The 22,264-nt window shown below is 39.4% G+C and overlaps 1 protein-coding gene across 2 annotated transcripts; it reads right to left on the reverse strand.

Moving 5' to 3' along the window:
• Window positions 1–12,736: 12,736 nt before the first annotated feature.
• Window positions 12,737–21,852, reverse strand: LOC134618716 (PHD and RING finger domain-containing protein 1-like). Of its 2 annotated transcripts, XM_063464236.1 has the most exons (7): window positions 21,280–21,852; window positions 20,716–20,799; window positions 20,507–20,640; window positions 20,288–20,379; window positions 18,662–18,861; window positions 13,817–13,907; window positions 12,737–13,724 (listed from the first exon to the last, which is right to left on the reverse strand). In XM_063464236.1, exons 1-7 carry the CDS (start codon window positions 21,445–21,447, stop codon window positions 13,681–13,683), a joined length of 813 nt encoding a protein of 270 aa, XP_063320306.1. In that variant the 5' UTR covers window positions 21,448–21,852; the 3' UTR covers window positions 12,737–13,680. The 2 variants fall into 2 exon arrangements, with proteins under 2 accessions (XP_063320306.1, XP_063320308.1); XM_063464238.1 differs by lacking the exons at window positions 12,737–13,724; window positions 13,817–13,907 and adding an exon at window positions 17,630–18,537.
• Between the last annotated feature and the right edge of the window lie 412 nt (window positions 21,853–22,264).

The raw sequence follows: 22,264 nt of genomic DNA on the forward strand, positions 1-22,264 counted from the left end.
AGAAGCTGGAGAAATACCAAGGGCTCAGAGAAGAGCTCAAGAGGATGTGGAGGGTGAAGGTAACGGTGGTCCCCGTGGTAATCGGAGCACTAGGTGCGGTGACTCCCAAGCTAGGCGAGTGGCTCCAGCAGATCCCGGGAACAACATCGGAGATCTCTGTCCAGAAGAGCGCAGTCCTGGGAACAGCTAAGATACTGCGCAGGACCCTCAAGCTCCCAGGCCTCTGGTAGAGGACCCGAGCTTGAAGGATAAACCGCCCGCAGGGGCGAGATGGGTGTTTTTTTTTGATGGTCCTCTGACTTTCCAGCTAGAAGGATGTGTTTCCATTTATCTTGTGGAAAATCTGCTCTATAAAAACTATGTAACGATGTAACAATAGTCACATTCCCCACACTGACTGGTGACTCTTTGACTTTTTGTTGAGTAAGACAAATAATTAATTGAATGCAATCTTACCTCAAATTTATCTCATCATTGGACTGGTACCAAAGTTTTGAAGATATTCATGGTCACCAGAGGTTGGTCCCTACTGACTCTGTGACTCAATTTTAGTTTGTCCAATATTTTTAAAAAAAAAAATAGATATCTAAAAGGACATTTAACTGCACGTCACATAGCAGGAACATGCATTTAGCCATGTAGACATGGTCAAGATGACCTGCTGAGGTCTGAACTGAGCATCAGAATGGGGAAGAAAGGTGATTTGAGTACCTTTGAACATGGCATTGTTGTTGGTGCCAAATGGGCTGGTTTGAAGATTTGAGAAACTGCTGATCTATTGGGATTTTCCCACACAGGGTTTAAAGGGTTTACAGAGGATCTGATAAAGAGAAAATATAATATAGTAGTGACTGTCCCTTGTTGATGCCAAAGGTCAGAGGAGAATGGTCAGACTGCTTCAAGCTTCAAGGAAGGCAACAGTTACTCAAATAACCACTTGTTGCATCCAAAGTATGCACAAGAGCATCTATGAACACACAACACATTGAACTTTGAGGCAGGTGAGCTATAGCAGAAGACTCCACCTGGTGCCACCTCAGGACAGGAAACTGAGGCTACAGTTCACACAATCCCACTCTGCCTTGTATTCATGGTTCAGGCTGCTGCTGGTGTAATCGTATGGGGAGTATTTTCTTGGCAAACTACCATCACATCATAGCTGAAATGCTATAGCCTATCTGGGTTGCTGACCATGTCCATCCCTTTCTGACCACAATGTGCCCATCTTCCATCTTCACACCATGCCAAAAAGCTCAAATCTTGAACATGACAATCTAATTATTTCTAATTCCAATTTCTAATTATTTCACAGGTTAAGAGTTTGACAAACAAAATGTCTGAAGAGTTGATAAAATATTATCTGTTCCTATTATTACAGCAATCTTATAGTCAAATTGATTCATAGACATTTAATTGATTTGAAAAAACTAATCGGGTTATACTTTACAGACTGTTTGAAAAAAAGATGTAGTTACAGTTTCACTGTTGTGTATGTGTAAGTTTCTGTGTAAATGTGTAAATTTTGAATTTTTACTTTTTATGTAAAGCTTACTTCGTCCATCATGCTTATAAATATGATTATTGATTTTATCTTCTACTTCAACTTGAGTAAAGAAGGTTTCATGGTTCACGAAAGTCCTCATCAACTTTGTCTCAGTTTTCTCAGTCCTTGCCTTACCCCCGAGCTCCTTTTACTAATCTGAGATCAAAGCACTCCCCTCCTTCTGAAGCTGTTGAGTCAGCAGTTGGCTGATCCCAAAATGCAGACTGCTGGAGAAACTTAACAGCAAACTTGGTAGCACACATATTTTCTAGACTGTTCTGGGTTTTATTATAACATCACACGATCTTGGTAGGTGATGCATATGAGCACAGGCTTTCCTTTGATTTGATATTAAGTGGATAAATGCCTGAATAAGCATCCTGGCCAACCAAAGCACTACAGTTTTTTAGAGTGTGATGAAGTAATAAGTACAAATTTGGGAAAATATGCTTATTAAAGTTCTGTCCTAGCTGGATGAGAGGATATCCCTATTAAATGTTATTAAATATTAAGTAATAGCAGCAGGTGCTTAGCCTCAGCTCAGTTTCCTTAAGGTCAAACACAGAAAACAAACTGAGCACGTATGAGGGATTTTGTATGGGAATCAAAAATGCACCTAGATGGTAGCAGTTGGTAGGTTTCTCCCTTAGTGCCACCATGAAGTTCAGATTTCATCACTGAAATTAATTAAAATGTTCACGCAGCACCATTATTAGATTCAATTTTAAATTTGTTGCGTATTTTACAATAGCTTATACAATAAATTAAATAATGAACATGATGACCATTATGACTCAGACTCTAAGTTTTTATATTTAATTTTTTATAAAGCTTTTTTATATTTAGTACAAGCACTTTTGTGCAACCAAGTGCAACCACAATTGTGTGTTGCACTCGAGGCTAAGTTATCTTCTTTGGTTTCTTAGTGTTTTAGCTCATTAGCTAGGTAGTATGAGTAAATCTACACCACTAAAAAATGTATTTATTTATTTATTTTGTTGTCCATTGGTGAAATATTTGATTAGGTACCCAAAAATTTCAACTTACTGAGAAGTAACTCAAAATTTAAAGATACATGGCAAGTTAAAATTTTGACATAAACTAGCCGAGACTTCGAGCTTTTCAGGACCTTTTCTAAGTATTAGAAACAAGCTTCCATACATCTACTACCATGATCAATATAAAATTATTTAGATTATCTATAGAATACTAACCTACATTGGACATAGTGACTACCTGCTAAATATTAACATGCTAGGACGTTTATGTTAGCAAACCATGTTTTCTAAGATAAAACCTTATATTAAAACAGTGGTTGGGAGACTAACTGTTTTCTATATCTTTACACTAAAGCTCAATACCTATCAGTACTTAATTCTAATTTTAGATATTAAACAACTTAGACATCTTCTTATGGTGCAACCTCAAAATCAAAGGCTACTTTCGCATATGCTAATTAACAAATGTCATTATCCTCACTCACTGAACTTTAGCAATGAACACAGTGATATTATCTTAAATATTTAGATATTGTTTTCGTTAGCATGCTTACTAGGTCAGAAGATGTCCTGAATTAAAAATGAATTTATATTAAAGGGGAAAAAACTTGAATAGAAATCAGTAAAAGTGATAATGGCATGGTCTTCAGAACTGAGTTTGCTAACCAAGCATGCTAACATTAGCTGATTTAGCACACCACTGTTTTATATAAATATAGTGACTTCAGGTTCCAAAGAAACTCTAACATAGTGACTGTGCAGAAGTGTAGCCTATGTCCCTGTTTTATATGGAGTTGAAGAATTTGTCATCATATTTTCTCATCATTATTTCTTTGTGCAATGCACCAGTACCACTGGCATCAAAGTAGGCCAAGAGCATGATGCTACTGCCACCATGTCTGACAGCTGGTAAAGTGTCCTTAGGTTTGAAACCTCCAACATTATTCCTCCAAGCATACTTCTTGTCTGGGCCAGATAGCTCAGTCTTGTTCTCACTGTAAAGCTTTTCTACGGAAAGTACTTGGCACAAATTTAGTTGTGCTTAAAGGTGTTGATTTTGGCATAATTTTTGGTCAGACCATGGCAAAGTGGTGACACATCTCGATGTTAGGATCTGCATGTGGCAGGGCGTGGTCTGTGGCGCCACTGTGGGGAGGCTGACACACCGGAGCGCCATCAACAATTACGCCTCACCTGCATTTAAGAAGATTGAACTGAGTCCTGTTGCTGTTGTTGTTGTTGGTGTGTGACTGACAGCTGAAAAGCTGTGGCAGAGTACTGTTGAAACAGCAACCGAACCGATGAAAACTTCTGATGATAACTGAGCTATAATCTTATGAAACCTTCATAACCCAAAAAACAGGAGCAATAAAACCTCCAAAACCTTTAAAATAGGGCAAAGGCACCAAATTTTGCCCCGCAGTTGTCCAAGCTATTTTCATCAGACGTGACTCTCTTCATGTTTTTTTGTGTCCCACTGAAACTACATGGTTCTAACCATTATTTTCCACAGGTCTTGTTAGCCCCAGATAAAATGAGCAGGGACAACACCAGGATGCCCGCAGCGGTGAGCTTTCAATGGCTGTACCTTTATATTTTAATTAGAGTTATGAAAGTGGTATTGACCTTAATCTAAGATAAGTGCATTTTCCAAAATGTCAAACTATTCTTTTATGATTTGGATGATGAGATTTAGGGGCAGATTACAAGCCATCATATCAGTAGTAGACTCTTCATGTTTCATCTCCCGCTGCCTTTGTTGCCAACTCTGTGTGGCATGTACCGGGAGCAGGGATGAGTCCTGCCTCTGTGCAGGGAGGCAGGGAGCCGTCGGCTCCCATTTTTGCTTCCATCGCAGACTCGCTCTTTGCAGACATAAGCACCGCTGCGGCATCTCCAGGAGAGACATGTGGGTCTCTGGGATGCTGACCTACTTTTTCTCCCCTTTTTTGGTCTGCTGGAGAGAGTCTCTCTGCTGAGCACACAGCTTGTAATACTACAGATGAGACATGTACAAATGCCGCATGGATGTTTTGTATTATGCATGCATATCTTCTCAGGGCACTTACTTAAAATTTTAAATTCATTTTAACCTTGCACTAGAAATGCTGTGCTCATACTAATTGCGTACTGGCATAATGTATAATACAGTATTTGTGTGTTACTGTCATCTGGCTTCTTTATCCAGCGTAAAAACAAAGAGGTTAAAACTGAAATTTTGCAGTTTGATATTTTAGGCAAAATGTCGACCTTTTCTTCAAATTAGACATAAAGATTGATAGCATGCTTACATGTGTATAGGAAAAAAAAGCCAGAAAATATGATAAAAAAAATCGGTGGCACTGGCTGCCCCTGAAATATTACCCAGAGAGCCAATCAGCAGCTGAACTGTAAAACATGTTATTGTGGTGGTGAGTTCTGCTGTATTTTTGACCTTTCCGTAAGTCATCGTATGTAATGTGAATTATTGTGGCATTTGTTTAGTGTTGTCATCGGATGAGCACAGACATAGATTGTGTTAACGCTCAGGATCGAGCCTTTAATAAAGCTGTGAAACTAAAACCTGTGGGGAAAATACAACGCTCTTAAGTCTCATTTAACGCAATGTCAGCAAAACCTTTTAGGCATGTTTTTATCTGACTTGACAGGTGATTTCATATGTACAGTTGTTATGTCCCAGTGAGCACTGAACTTACAGGGAAGGCAGATATGTGACATATGACCTTTGTGAGTTTGAGGTGCTCTTTGCCAGAAGCTGTTTACAGTCACTCTGAGATCACTGCTGACTTATTTAACAGTCCTGCCAATGCACATTAACCTGGGAACTTGACATCTCAGCCCGAGTGCTTCTCTCTGTCACCTCTAGATGTGAGATACCTCCCTGTATGTGTTCAAATCCATCGCTGTTGTTCAGGTAAAATAACATAAAAGATTTTCAGAATTTGCTTTATATTTAGACTGTTCTCTATTAAGTTCACAATGACCTATAAATGTGGATCATTTATAGCCCACTCAAGAATTATATTACAAATTTATGGACACGAACAAGACAAAACCAAAGATTCGTCTACGACACTCTTCAATGCAGCACATTGGGCATATCTAGATACTAAATATAAATACATATAAAATACAATGAAGTCCAACAATGTTCAAGATAAACCCTGATTACATTGTGACGTTTCTGACTTTTTAATAAGTTCTTTCTAAAAGTACAACAATTATTTCAGTTTCTCTATAATTTTGTTAATTTTATTCAGTCTACTGCTGCAGTACTTAAAGGCTACTTTAAATTTAGTCTCATTCCTATTCATGTCATGGTCTACAGCTTTTGTTGGGTCATCTTGAGCTTTCTATTGGGACTTCTTAGTTCATAGTTCTAGTTTCTATTCTCTAGACTCTGTTTAGTTTTAACTTCATGCTACTTCTGTAAACCGGTTGTGGGGGGATGTGAATTAGTCACTTGATTTATTGATGTTTCTTAACATACTCCAGAGAACATTAAAAATGAACTAAAGCTATCACAAGACCGATTTAAAAAATCGGTAAGACTCTGTACATAAAAAAATGTCTATAAATTGTTTTAAAGTGGACATGAAACACTACATTATTAATCTCTGGCTCTCTTCCACAGCATGTCTTTTATCCTGTCTTCCTTCTCCCACCCCAAATGATTGCAGCAGATGGCCGCCCCTCCCTGAGCCTGGTTCTGCCGGAGGTTTCTTCTTGTTAAAAGGGAGTTTTTCCTTTCCACTGTCGCCAAAGTGCCTGCTCATTGGGGGTCATATGATTTTTGGGTTTTTCTCTGTATGTATTATTGTAGGGTCTACAAAGTGCCTTGAGGTGACTTTTGTTGTGATTTGGCGCTATATAAATAAAACTGAATTGAACTGAATGTACTAATGACTAATTTACACCACAGAGCCCTGCTCACAAACACTGACATAGATGTAACACTCTCTATGTTGCTGGATTTAGGAAATAAGTGCTTAAAATTGAAGTTTTAAGAACATGTTTTGCTCCATCGTCTGTCAGTACAGAACGTGACATCGTGGGTTGGTTGTTGTCAACAGACTTACATTAGTTTATGTTAGCTGACTAGTAACAGAAAAAAAGGACACTAAAACTAAAAATCACTCTAAGGGGATGACTTTTGTATTCGCTTAGATATAACCAAAGTTAAAATGGGGCTTACATTCCTGTAATACCAATATATATCATAAGATGGTGCAGTGAGTCAAAGTAACCTTTATTTAACCACATACATGATTAAGAGCAGTTTGGGTATAGGTTCAAAATTAAATATTAAAAGTTAAAAGAACAGCAGCACACACCTGGAAACAGTTAAATACACCCACTGGTAAAACACTGCCCTCTGCTGGTGAAGGTTTAAGTGGCGTTTTGCAGAGGGTGATTACAAAAAGTACCTTTAAGAACATAGCATACTCAAAAACAGAGTTTCAGTGAGTAATTAGACATTTTGACCTTGGTTCTATTGCATGTTAATCGTCTTAGGGTAAGCCTAATTGCTTAAGGAATCACAGGCTTTACAGTGCAAAGCCCTTTAGTTCTGCAGCTTTTCATCAGCAGTGTTTTCACTGCAGTGTGTTGTTCCTGTCAGTGATTCCCCGTGAGGGAGAGAGTGACAGGATATCATTACAAGAGGAGAAGGTGAGTGCTGGGTCAGGGATGGAACTGAAAACAAAGGAAAATACTCTTCAGGAAGCCTGTTTCACTGAGTCAGCTGGACTTAAGTCAGGTATTCCGAGCGATCCACATCATCACCACAAAGTATGAAGCCATCAGGGACTGGGGTCATCCAGAGTCACAGGGGTCAAACATTGTCATATATGTCATCTCAGCAGAAAAGCTGACCTCTTTAGAAAAAATAATTATTGCACTAAAGCTTGGGTCACTAGGTAGCAATTTCATATGTTTTCCGTGTGCCCATATGGTTCCTCTTCAGGTCTTCCTGTTTCCTACCACAATACGAAGACATGCGAATCATGTTAATAAGATGTGCGCATGCACAGTTATGTCTCTCTACGTTGGTCCTATGATGGGCCAAAAATCTGTCCCTACACCTTACTTCACCCCAAAGCCAGCTGAGAGGCAACTTGATCATCTGATCATAGAATCAACAGTCTTATTTTAAATCCAGAGGTGAACATTTTTTCTTGTGCTAAACTAAAGCTAATTGTCTACATTTCCACTAAGTCTTGATTGCTGAGATCCACTGTGGTGGTTTACAGAGGCAGTATTACAGAAATTATGCTATTGTCCAAATACTTATGACCCAAACTGAATAAAAGCCTAGCCGCTGTTTTAAAGTGTCCTTTTGATTTTGAATTGTTGTATGCCACTAAACTTTCTTCAACTTATCAGCATAAAATCAGAAATCCTATTGTTCAGTCCCACAAACCGTATTAATATCACTGAGAGTTCTCTTGGCCCCTTGTCTACTAATGCAAAGCTCATTGCCAAAAACACAGGAGTTCAGTTTGATTAACTTTGAACCACAATAAATAAATTAATAAAACTAATGTTTTCAAACTCAAAACTGGAGAAAGTCATTCCAACATTTATTTTCTCAAGACCTAATTACTGCAGCTCCCTCGTCTTTGGCTTGAATGAAAAATATCTCTCTCCTCCATCTGGTTCAGAAAGCAGCAGCTCAGCTGCAAACTGATTTTTGGAGACAGTGTCACATTTAGGCCCTTCTGGCAAAAGTCAAGACCATGTTTTTGCTATCAGAGACCCTTCATTTTTAAACAAACTGCCCGAGGAGATTAGGCTTGGAAATTAAATAAACTCCTTTAAATCACTTCTTAAAACACATTTCTAAAGACTTGCTTTGATGTGGTTCCACATCTTTTACTTGGGAAGGGGATGAAGCAGCATGAAGCTCAGATAATGGATGAAGTGGACAGTTTTCAGTGATTTCAACAGTAGGTTTCAAGTTTCAGGTTCTGTTTTAAGTAGCAAATTCTAAAACAACAGAAGTTAGACCAAATTGCTTTATAGGTACACTCTCATGCAAACTAAAATGAGAAATAATAAATCCTTAAAATCTATTTAAAACTTCACACATTTCCAGGAATAAAGAAGTTCTTAATCTATAAAGAAGATTAAGAACCCTACAAGGTTGACCCTACAGTAATACATACAGGGAAAAACCTAAAAATCAAATGACCCCCTATGAGCAAGCACTTTGGAGACAGTGGGAAGAAAAAACTCCCTTTTAACAGGAAGAAACCTCCAGCTGAACCAGGCTCAGGGAGGGGCGGGGCCATCTGCTGCGACCTGTTGGGGTGAGAAAAGGAAGACAGGACTAAAGACATGCTGGCTTATCACAGTACACAGCTGCAACATGTACACAATGGTCTACAAAACATATTTAAATAGCACCATACCTCTGCTCAGGTGGTCAGTGCCTCATCGCCTAAGAGCTGTAGTGGGTTGTCACATCTCCTCCAGACAGAGTGACCTCAAAAAGAGGAAACTGCATTTGTAGGTCATGACATCACTTCCAAACAGCTGCATGAGGTTGTGGATTTATCACCAAATACCTACGGTAGGTAGTGGCATCATCTCAAGACAAAGTGCTGTGTCAGTTTGGGCATCATCTCCAGACAGAGCCAAATGCTGCAAGAGATTGTGGCATTTCCCTCTAACAGAGGCAGCTACTGTGGGAGGTCATGGCATCACCTCCAAACACCAGTAGGTTGTGGTATTATCAGCAAATAGCTGTGGCAGGTTGGGCATCAATTCTAGACAGAGGCAGCTGCAGCAACAGATCATGGCATCGCCCCAAACAGCACTAGCTGGTCATGACATCTCCCCAAAACAGAGGCAGCTGCTGCGGGAGTTTGTGGTATCACTGCAAACAGCCAATGCAGGTCTTGGCATCATCCTCAAACCACAGCATGCACCAAAAATAATTGAGGGCTGTCCTCTAAGTGCCACAGTCAGCTGCCGCTGCCACGTTTTGACCCCATCTTTGCTCCTGCAAAGCTCTGTGTAAGACAAACACACAACCATGGTGGTCCCTCGAGGCAGTCAGATAGAAGGTTCTCCAAGTCTCTAACTACATTTCCAGGTTCTGAATTGAGTTGCTGTGCAAAATAAAGGAGGTCAAATATCTCCGGGTCTTGTTCACAAGTAAAGTGACATTGATGTGTGGATAGGTGCAGCGTCAGCAGTAAAGCGGAAGGCAAAGCTTTCCAGCTGCCGTCCTTGTTCCAACACTCATATAGTCACGAGCTTTGGGAGAAAGAATGCAGACGCCAAGCGCCAAAATAAGCTTCCTCTTCAGGGTGGCCCTAAAAGACTCTACGAGGAGCAGGGTTATTTCTCCTTTTTGCTGAACACTGTCAGTTCATGCCTCCTGGTTGCTTTCCACTGGAACTTGATCCTTACAAATGGTCAGATACCTGAGAGTAGACCCAGAAGATAATGGAGAAATACTACATCTCTAAGGATGTTTTAGCCTAGATATTTAGAATAAATTGTATGAATATGGATTTGATGTTATGAGAGCTTTAGAGGGGCTGCTAGTTGGATTTTGTTACCTTTTAAGAAAAATGTTTCATGAATAATGCATGTAGTCGCTCCCCAACGAGCCAAAGGTGCTTATCTAAGTAAGGTTATACAAACAAACAAAATGAGTGCTTTTCTGTGTACATTTTGTCTAACGCACCTCATGACATCTCGGTCAGTATATTTTGCCCATTTCATCAGTTCTGCTCAGCAAACACGCCTGAACAATGTTTTTGTTTTTCCCTGCTCGTTTTGGGGGGAAAGTAGGGCAAGAAGAGCTGCAGGCTCATATAAGTCCCCAGCCTTTGAACACACACACACACACACACGGATCAAACAAACACGGATACATGAGCTCTAATAACTTCACTCTGATATCGTCACAGTGGAATGAAGTAAAGGGATGGCTAAGCAGGTTATGTTAGTGGAATGATTTATTTTTTTCTTCAATCTCTGTGACTGTTTTCATGTATTCTGCTCTGAGGACATCAAAGGATGGATTTAATATCAAATGACCACATGGGTGTGAGTGTGTCTGCAAGATTTTGAGGAGACAGGGAGGCTGGTGTTGCTAGGTGATTGCTTGGCGCTACTGAGGGAGGCGGGATGAGACATGATCAGAGGAAATTCTTGCTATTGAAGTCTGAGCCTCTGACTCTCCAACACCTCTGCTGGCTGAGGTCCACCTGACTGATGTGCCCATGAGGTGCTCTTAAGAGCAGACAAGATGCACTTTATTTATCCAAAAGTCAGGGAATTCCTTTGTCACAGCAGTTAAAAATGAACCATAATATGAATTTAAATACAAATTTTGAGTAATAATAAATGCAAGAAAGAAAAAAAAGCACAATTTATAATGGCTTACTAAATGTAGTGAAAACAGAATAGCAAATATAAAATGAAATTAAAATTGTGCTTTTTTTCAGGTCAATTAAAAAAAACAAACAAACCTTGGACTTGTTGAATGATTTAAATTTACATACATGAGCTTTAAAACAGCCCGTGAGTTCAGGTCTAAGTGGGTTCAGGTAATCACTCTAAGCCAGCTTTCCTCTGATTGGCTGTTCCTTGCAAACAGAAGGTTGGTACAGAAAGTGGGTGGAGCCTCTGTTTTCACAGTGAGAGCTGTGTGCCTTAAATGACATCCGCTCTTAGTGATGTCTCCAAATCTAAGAGTAGGTTTAAAAGAAAAAAAAGGACTAATGGCATTCATAAGTGCAAACTCACATACATCTATCATAAGACATAACAGTTCAAACACTGAGCTGCTATGTCTGCTCCCAGATTGACACTTTGATGTGAATTTCAAATATTTTAGACTCCCAGAGACTGGCTTCAACGTTTTTCAGTTCACAGAGATGTTGTGTCAGACACATGAAACCTGCAGACTAATTTATTTATTTAATTAGAGATTCACAGTGACCAGAAGAATCCCATTGACCTTTAATATCTCATGATGTCTCCTTCAGCACCATTATGAAGTGAGCTGTCAGGACCACTACATAAAGGTTACCCTCTCAGTGAATTGTAATAATCTTGGGGTGTCATATAACTTCATAGCCACAAGGGGGCATTGTTGCCTCACTGCTGCTGTAAAACTGGTTTCCTGAGTTTAAAAGCTGGTGAAAGAAAAGTGAGGAAATATTTTATTTTTAGCATAACTGTGGGTTACATATTAATCCATGGGTGTGTTTGTAGAGTTCCAGCTATGTCTGGTATTTACCTCGGACTGATTATGTCTTTAGAGAAGACACAGAGGCAAAGAGCTGATATCTGTTGGACTTTTTTAAAAAAAAACTTTACCTCAAAAGGTTGGCACAGTTTTTCTGCGGTTATGAAGTGCCCTGAAAAAATATCTGCCCTCGTCCTGATTTCTTAGGGGGTTTTTTTTCACACATTTGTCACACTTCCACGTGCAGATCATCAAACAAAAGTTACCTGGCTGCATCTAAAAAAGTAATTTTCTCCTAAATCTAATAATTTGTCGCCACTCTTGTAACAAGAACTGCCGTCCTGAAGCAGTGAAGCAACCCCAGACCATCACACTACCACAATGTTTGACTGTTGCTATGACATTTTTATTAAATCATGTGTTAGTGTTAACTTTTGTCAGTCCACAGAATATTTTCCTATGTCTTGGGAATCACCAGGATGTTTTTTGGCATACGATGAGCCTTTATGTTCTTTCTGATCAGCAGTGATTTTCACTGCTCTCCCATGGATCCCATTTTTGTTCAGCAGCTTCCTTATTGTTGAATAATGAACTTTGACCTTAAATGAGGTGAGCGAGATCTGCAGTTCTTTAGTTGTTGTTCTGGTTTCTTTTATGACCTCATGGACAAGTAATTTTGGAAGGTCGGCCGCTCATGAGAAGTTTCACCGCCGCTCCAAGTTTTCTCCATTTGTGGATAATGGCTATTACCTTGGTTTGCTGGGGTCACAAACTTGGGTCATCGTTGTCTACCACACAAGAGCTATAAGCAAATATTATTCGCCCCACTCATAATTTAGAACAATCTAAAAAATGTTAGAATAATATTTCTCCAACAGAGTGTTAGATTTTTGTCATTGCTCAATGTTATATTTGGTAATCGTAAATTTCCAAATGGAAAAATACGTTTTCAATAATGTTGAAAAACAAAAACAAAAAACAATAGATAATGAAAAACATTTATTGAAAGTTTGGGGTTTTTAAAAAACTGTATAGAAAACAGCTTCCCTGAAAGTTGAACCACCTGAGCTGTATCAAAACTGTAGCCTCTTGCACTTGAACTGTAGGCTCAGCAAATACAATGTTGCCACCTTGTGGTCACTTGTAGCACCTGAGTCTTTAATGATGATAGCCACACTCTGGATCCAGACTCTCCTAGATTTTGAGAAACGTCTTCAGGACCTGAAGCTGTCTGATCGATGTAATGTTACGACTGAGGCTGTTTCTTCATTTCACAGCGTTAAGCTGCATTTGTGGTAAACCATGACTGAAGAAGATAATAGTTTCACATGGAAGTTTTCACATGAAAGGAGCCTTTATGTTTTAAGTTCTCAAACAGATCAAACGGGATACCAGTGCTTGTTTTTGTTTCTTCACATGTGAGGTATCAATTCATTTATTCAAGGGAGCACAATTAGGACCTAACTGTAACATCCACTCTTTACTTGTAGCAGTTTATAAAAAGATGAAATTAATATTGAGCAGAAACGAGTGCAGCTCATTGGTGCAACCCTCCACAAAAATCCTAGTTTGTTACGTAGCAACTTGGGAAAATTATTTGCCCACCTCTGCTCTAGATCATAGATTGGTGCAGTTTTGCTATTTAAACTATGACATATCCCATGATACAGCTACTCAGAGTTTGTCGTAGCGCTAAGGATAAATTATACAGATTTGAACATTAGATTGTGACACTTAGAGAGGGTATAAAACGGATATGGTCTTGAAGCACTCATGTGGCTATTTCCTGTACTTGGAAAATTACGAGGGGTCACAAATACAGTATTCATAGTATGAATTTTGCATGACCTTATTACTGTACTAAAAGCTGATTCTGATCAGGTGAGACAGACCGACTTTTCTTCTTTCACTTGTCAGCAGTGCAGAGTTTAGGCTGCACGTTTCCTCCTCCCCCTCTTTCTTCTCTTTATCTCTGAAACATACATTCACACGCGTTATACAAGCAAATGTGAAAATGTGAGTCTTCACATCTCAGCATCACAGCACTGACAATTGTTTACTTACTGACTGAAATATGGCTGCTTTCACTCTGATTATGAGCTTTATCAGTTGGGACTGGAGGCTTTGATGCCCTCAGCAGATATTTTGGTACATGCTGAAAAATAAGAAACATTTACACAGAGTTCAAGACCAGCTTCATGGGAAGATTAATTTATAATGTTGCAACTTATAATTACATGAATGCATTTTTTTTATTTTTTTGCCAAATCCATCTTTGAAAAAAAACAGCACAGTCTGGCATCCTCCTCTCTGATTCATGGCTGTTTATAATAATGTCTTAATTGAAGTCATGCACCATTAATTTTATAGCACATTAATTCTTTTTCATAATTTTTTTTGCATATGAAATGTGCAAAAGAGGGATAGTGGATATACTGGACAAAGGATGTTGACTATGGAGCAGCCAGGAAAGAGAAGAGGAAGACCACAAAGAAGCTTCATGGATGTAGTGACAGCAGACATGCAGATGATCTGCTGTGAAGATGCCAAAGCGGCGCAGCTGAGAGAAGTAGAGACAAAATAAAAATGTAGAGAAAATATGGAGGCAATCCCACGCAGTAAACAGTCAGGCCAGCTGGGAGTCGAATCATGGACTCGCTGCCGAGGCCGATCCAGTTACCCAAGCAGAATAATCTTTAGTATTTTGTATTGTTTTCAGTTTGTTTTATGGTTTTAAGATATGTGACAAAAAAAAGATATGGAAACAATTAAGCTCAATTTCAGCTCCACAAGTTTTTCCTCTACTTGAGTCCAAGGATCACAGTGCACAAACGTATTTATGATGTCCTGAGTCTCAGTTCATCCTTTGTCTAAAAAAGCGGTTTCGGTTTTAACAGCAGGGTGATGGGGGCTTTTTCAGAACATGTAGAGCAGCCTGAAGCCAGAGCTTCTGGGGCTCGGCTGACTTAAGTACAGTGGCTTGCAAAAGTATTCGGCCCCCTTGAACTTTTCCACATTTTACATTACAGCCACAAGCATGAATCAGTTTTATTGGGATTCCACATGAAAGACCAATACAAAGTGGTGTACACGTGAGAAGTGGAACGAAAATCATACATGATGCCAAACATTTTTTACAAATAAATAACTGCAAAGTGGGGTGTGCGTAATTATTCAACCTCCTGAGTCAATACTTTGTAGAACCACCTTTTGCTGCAGTTACAGCTGCCAGTCTTTTAGGGTATGTCTCTACCAGCTTTGCACATCTACAGACTGAAATCCTTGCCCATTCTTCTTTGCAAAACAGCTCCAGCTCAGTCAGATTAGATGGACAGCGTTTGTGAACAGCAGTTTTCAGATCTTGCCACAGATTCTGGATTGGATTTAGATCTGGACTTTGACTGGGCCATTCTAACACATGGATATGTTTTGTTTTAAACCATTCCATTGTTGCCCTGGCTTTATGTTTAGGGTCGTTGTCCTGCTGGAAGGTGAACCTCTGCCCCAGTCTCAGACTCCAAGAGATTTTCTTCCAAGATTCCCCTGTATTTGGCTCCATCCATCTTCCCATCAACTCTGACCAGCTTCCCTGTCCCTGCTGAAGAGAAGCACCCTCAGAGCATGATGCTGCCACCACCATATTTGACAGTGCGGATGGTGTGTTCAGAGTGATGTGCAGTGTTAGTTTTCCGCCACACATAGCGTTTTGCATTTTGGCCAAAAAGTTTCATTTTGGTCTCATCTGACCAGAGCACCTTCTTCCACATGTTTGCTGTGTCCCCCATATGACTTGTGGCAAACTGCAAACGGGACTTCTTATGGTTTTCTGTTAACAATGGCTTTCTTCTTGCCACTCTTCCATAAAGGCCAACTTTGTGCAGTGCACGACTAATAGTTGTCCTATGGACAGATTCCCCCACCTGAGCTGTAGATCTCTGCAGCTCGTCCAGAGTCACCATGGGCCTCTTGGCTGCATTTCTGATCAGCGCTCTCCTTGTTCGGCCTGTGAGTTTAGGTGGACGGCCTTGTCTTGGTAGGTTTACAGTTGTGCCATACTCCTTCCATTTCTGAATGATCGCTTGAACAGTGCTCCGTGGGATGTTCAAGGCTTGGGAAATCTTTTTGTAGCCTAAGCCTGCTTTAAATTTCTCAATAACTTTATCCCTGACCTGTCTGGTGTGTTCTTTGGACTTCATGGTGTTGTTGCTCCCAATATTCTCTTAGACAACCTCTGAGGGCGTCACAGAGCAGCTGTATTTGTACTGACATTAGATTGCACACAGGTGCACTCTATTTAGTCATTAGCACTCGTCAGGCAATGTCTATGGGCAACTGACTCCACTCAGACCAAAAGGGGCTGAATAATTACGCACACCCCACTTTTCAGTTATTTATTTGTAAAAAATGTTTGGAATCATGTATGATTTTCGTTCCACTTCTCACGTGTACACCACTTTGTATTGGTCTTTCACGTGGAATTCCAATAAAACTGATTCATGTTTGTGGCTGTAATGTGACAAAATGTGGAAAAGTTCAAGGGGGCTGAATACTTTTGCAAGCCACTGTAGCTTGACTTGGGGAACCTACTTACTAGTTACTTTTGGGAAAACCCACAAATAGTGTCACGCAAAAGTTAGTGAGAGGAGGAAAAGTGCACCCGATAGCTGACATATTTACTTTCCTCTAAGCCCATTCAAAGTTGAATCATAATCCTCAGTCTGCCCACAGATGATGACAATGAGCTTGTCCTCCATGTCTGATTGCTGGAATCCTGTTTTCAGCCTTTATTTGTTGAATTCATACTGAATTATGTCGCTGCAATGACTACATCTACTTTTTTCTTGGTTTTTTATATTACTTTTTGCTTGCTGATATTGCAGAGACTAAATCCTACACCAATACCAGGTCTCAGTTTTTCTAAAACCGAATAAGTGCATCAGCAATAAAATTAATTGGCAGTATTTAGAAGTATTGTAGTATATAGCATGCGGCCGGGAATTACCAAGGAGGGCAGAAAGAACATCAGCAGGTACATGGGAAGCAGGACTTTTATAGATACCTGCAAATCTGTGATTATTTCTATAAAAAGGTTCAAGGCCTCAGCCCAAAGAGCTGCAATACATCACACAGATATTCGCTGATGCATATACTTCTGGGTCTACTAAACTTACAAGGAAACTGTACCATAGCATCACATCACTGAACAACTACACTGCAAACTGTGAAACAATGATGTCAGAAAAATGTAAACGGTAAATGGATTGGTTCTTATGCAGCGCTTTTCTACTCTAAGCTGGCAGCAAGCAAAACAAAGCAAAACATTACTCTGAAAACTGCACGTACAGTTGTGAACTGCACTGCTAAACTGTGCCTTACAGTACTCTTATCTTTGCACATTTTTTTTTATTTTCTTTTGCAAGTCAGGGGCTGCCAAAGTAATTTCGTTTTGTTTTTTCAAGCAAATTGTCAGTACAAATTCTGAATCTGCATCTCCATACCCTGAAACAGTTAACATATTCTATACATCTCCACAAAAGCATTTTTTTCCATTTAAATATGCAGAAGTTTTTCCTCTTCTCCTTTAAAATGCATAATCTTGTATTGACTCGTGCTTCAAATGACGACCTGTTGTTCTATTTCTTAATTAGTTTTTGTTTTTTTTGTTGCATTGTAGAAAAAGCAATTTGCAGGACTCTGAAGCTTGAACTTTTGGGATATAAGGCATATTCGTACATACTATTGTAAGTGAGTATCCAGTATTCCAACAATATCTATATTTTTTTTTAAAAAGGAACAAAATAAGGAATATAATTATAGTTCCTTCCTCTAAACTTTTTTTTTTTTTTTTTTTTTTTAGATAGGACCAGCAGCAGCTGCCCTGTTCTTCACCAACAGGCCTACTGTAGGCATGTGTGCAGATGCTTGACAGGTGGAAACATCTTCGTGCACCAACATTAGTGGCATATCTTCAGGAAAAAAAAACATTGAGCAGAGTAGAAAGTGTGGTTAAACACCGCTGCGCTGCTTATACAGTAACTAGTATGCACTGCACGATTGTTAACATCAGAGAAACCACGATCGAGGTCTTCTCTTCCTGAGTGTCTAACACCTGGTAACTTAAGTTAAGTAAGTGTCCTTTGCTCTTACTTTTATTTTGGAGTACTTCAACTTTACAACACACCATCCACAAAGACACAAAGAAAACCTAAGACATCACATTAAACAGGGTCTAGGTGCTAGATTTACAGCTCACCGAGCAGAATATGAAGACACTGTTTGCATCAGTACATCCTGTTTTAAGGGTCACATGCTTCAGATATGAAGTCCTTATTTAAAGTGCACTGTTATTAAACAATTGTGATGAACTGTTTGTGAGACAACAGCTTAAGCCCTAATGAGGACTTCAATTATCTGAATCTTTTCCTCAGTGTTTATAGGATGAATGTCGTTCTCTTCACCGTAATAGTGACAGAAAATGTGCTTCCTTTGTGCTGGGAGCCAAACTATAGGGGACAATGGAAACCAAATATATTCAGCTCACTTCAAAAGATGCCTATGTCTTTACTTTTTTAGAAAAAGGATTCATATCTTTGTAATACACAATATTTACTATTTAGCTTGTAATTTGCATTAAGCCTCAATCACACAGGTCTAGGAACCAGTTGGTGACCCTTGGCAACCGGTTTTTCCTGTTGCCAGGGAAAATATGCATTCCCTGATTAGCTGGTGAATGGTTGCTGGAGGTTGCTGGTAGTTGCTGGGTAAAACTGGCTGCAAAGAGAGTGCTGCAGCAAAAAATGAAAAATTGTGAGAAACATTTGGCCTCAAAGAAAAATTGTGTTTTTCCCAATTCCACAATAACAACAACAGTTCTTTGAATAGAAGCAGTCTGCGTAATACTGAACCCACCCAGGAGGTTTGTGGTCCATAGCTTGGACTGCTGCCGCCTCTGTTCTGGATTCTTGCGCTGCGTCGCCGTTCGGTGGAGCTGCTGGGCCGATTTGTGGAGGAGGGCCGAAGACGACTGCTGGTAGAGGGAATTTCTTCCACTTCAGCCAGGAGATCTGTAAGTTCTCCATCACTGATCTCCTCCTCTGTCAGGGAGCTTTCTGTAACAAGTTCATAGAAATAAATGTGCTTTTAAAAAAAAGGAAACACTGAACGCTGAAACACTTTAACTTTGTTAAGAAAAGTGGCATATAAATAAAGTATTTATATACTTTATTTATACTTAAATAAAGTAAGTACACCCACGTCATGTGATCATGCCTGAGTTTTTGGTGCATTACATTGTACTTACAACAGGTGTCTTACCTGCTGTTTCTGGGTATGACTGGTCGGTGTTTTTTTGGCAGGAATGATACATCGTTTACCCACAGTTCAGTTGTGTGTATCCAGTCTGCTAATGACCAAAGCAATTGCAAGGGGTTTTTGGTGCAGCACCGTATACATTTTGAGGATTAATTTCACTTATCAACAGCTTAAACCTCCAGCAACAAGCAAGCTAGGTAATTTTCTCCTGGTGACTGGTGCTTCCTGAGTGTGGCCCTTCTGAGATACCTGTCCAGATCTGATTTCAAACTGACAGCTGTTGATATTAACAGCATCATAAACATAATGTACTGATGTACATTTTTGCCCTCTTGAGAGGAAAAACTAACATTTCTTATTACTGACACTGACCTTTGCTGCTCTTCTCTTCTGTTGCTGATTTTGTTTGCTATTGATAGGGCTGTGCGACATGACCAATGCACAAAACCATATTTTTATGGCCCTAGCAGGGCCTCCAACAGAGATTGCCCTTGCGTGGGTGTGTCCTGCCATCTCTCCTGCCTCAGGTGCCACCTTTTTTGTACAGCTGACTCCCATCAGCAATTAGAAGTACTTAAAGCCAGCGAAAGGTGAGCTCTAATGCCAGAAAGCCATGTTGGGTTGCAGCTAGTGAGCTGTGTGTGTTTGGTGATCGTTTTCTCCTGCTCTGTAGAGAGGAGTGCGTGTTTGGAGACTAATCCTTCTTTTTACTTACTTTTCAGTTTACTGACCAACACCTGAGTTTTGGTTTGTTTCTTTAAATGGTGATAGCAGCTTGACCATCTCTTTTAATTCAGTTATTAATAGAAGCATTAAAAAAACTCTTTCATTTAACCATTCTGCCTCGCTGTCTCCTTTTTTCAACCTGGACACCTTTTGTTACTCTCCTTCATCCCCTGGACCTTTTTAGGGGAACGTAACACATACATTTATAAATATATGTTGTAATGGCCGCTATCTCGTTATCTTCCTGAGTCTTTATTAAATGGCGTGCCGCTGGGAAAAGCCTGCTCTGACATTTCTGAGTTTTATTTTGAGCACAAAATAAACGACAGAGTGAAAAGATAAGCGTTTTAATATTGTTAGTCGATATAGTTCATCACATCGCACAGGCCTAGTTATTGGTTTAAACTTAGTAAAAATTTCATGTAAGTGCATATAAGGAACATAACATTTTTAATGGCTCATTATTCTAGCCATGAACCTTTAACTACACACTTTTACCTGTAACATGAGGAGTCACTGCACACTCGGGACAAACCCAGTCACCTTCAGGTCTCGTGTTTAAAGTTGGTCTCAAGCAGTGCATATGATAACTGGAAAGAAAAAAATGTAGTTCTGTACATATGAGCACCAGCTGGGACACATGCAAAACATGAGTGGCGCTATTCAAAAAGCATCACAGGGTGGAATCACGACAAATCAAAACATGTGAAATCATACCCTGAATCACAGAGTATGCACACCAGAAGCCGGTGCCTCCGGTCTCCACGACCACATTCCTCACAGATAACCGCAGCACTGCTCCCCTCCTCTTCATCACCACCATCTTCATTTTTTCGTACGCTCACTTTGATCTGGGGAAGCACAAATACCTCAGCCCACTGTTCACATATATAATGCTGGATTTCCATATGCCACCTCCATCAAACCTTCTTTTGAACGTCGTCTCCAGGGCTCCGTCTCTGGTAGATTAAGGTAAAACTGATGCGATCCACTGGGCAAGTGTTAGCTGTCTGAAAATCAATAGAAAGAAAATAAATCTGTGAACACAGCAGTGTCTTAAAATTTCATTCACATGTTTGTAACTACTCACTATCACTTTAATCCATTATCAGGGCTGGCTATAATATGTCAAGAAAACAGTGGAAAAAACACAATTCTCAACACATTACATTACTTATATTTGGCCAACAGCACAGAACTTAATTTACAACAATTTGCAAAAATTATTTTATCAATAAAAAAAATAAATCAAATCTAAAATTCTCAGATCAACCTCACCTTTAAACTGTTAAAATGATTAACTGCATTAACATTATGTTCAGTCTGTGTCAGAAGAAGCCTTTTTGTTTATATTGTTTTTATGCTGTACATGCACCCTTTTACCCAAGCGAAATTTCCTATTTTCCATCAAATGAGCTGGTATGGCTCTTAAAGAATGTTAAACAACATTTACGACTTTAAAGTATCTCTGAAAGGTGAGGGGAGTTTACCTGGGACCACTGGAGAATACATTCAAGGCAAAAGACGTGCTGGCAGTTCTCCAGAGAGCCCACAGTCTGCTTTTCAAAGGGATTCAGGCAAATGTAGCATTTCACTGAATCACACATCAAATCTTCGCTTTCTGCACCAGCTGTATTCAACACAGGGGATCTATCCATCTGTTTGTATCAGTTGAAACCTTTACTATGATATAAAATCAATATGACTGATGTCTGCAATACCTTACTGCTTACACACCGTTAAAACGAAACAGTTATTCTAGAGCAATAAAACCAGTACAAACTGTCTGTAACCAAACTCCATTTCAGTGGTTTCTTACAAAGAGTCACAGATCGACCACAACAGCAGGTCAGCTAGCATTAGCCGCTACTATCATGAAGCCGTTTCCTGATGCCGCGTTAAAATAAACATATATCAAAATATGTGTAGCCTCATTATTAAGTGCTTCGATCTTTACTTAACTTGTGTGACAGGATATCACTTATATTTAGCCTGTAAAATTAAATTTGTAGCTTCTTTACTACTGAACTATTTTCATGTTCCCCGCTACCTGTGAAAACATCCGGTCCTGTTCTTTCAGAATAAGAGCGTTTAATCGCGCTTGAGCTCTTTCACTTCCTGTAGTAAAGAGATGGTTATCTTAGAAATTGCGAAAAACCAATTTTTACGACATAAAAAAGATAATAATTTAAAAAAAAACCCCGGATTGATCAGTGATTGCCCTTCTGAACTTTGAAACATTAGGAGAAAATATTGTCTCATATTCTGATTCCCTATATTCAACTGATCCTGCAGAAATATACAGTCAATCCCGCCTATAAGAGTAATAATAATAATAATAATAATAATAATAATAATACATTTTATTTGAAAGCGCCTTTCAGAACACTCAAGGACACTGTACACAGCAGAATAATAAAAGCAACATAAAAGCAAGCAGTTTACACAATCACAAAAGCATAAGACATAAAACAA

Source organism: Pelmatolapia mariae, linkage group LG20 (genome assembly GCF_036321145.2).
Source record: "Pelmatolapia mariae isolate MD_Pm_ZW linkage group LG20, Pm_UMD_F_2, whole genome shotgun sequence".
Classification (NCBI taxonomy): domain Eukaryota; kingdom Metazoa; phylum Chordata; class Actinopteri; order Cichliformes; family Cichlidae; genus Pelmatolapia; species Pelmatolapia mariae.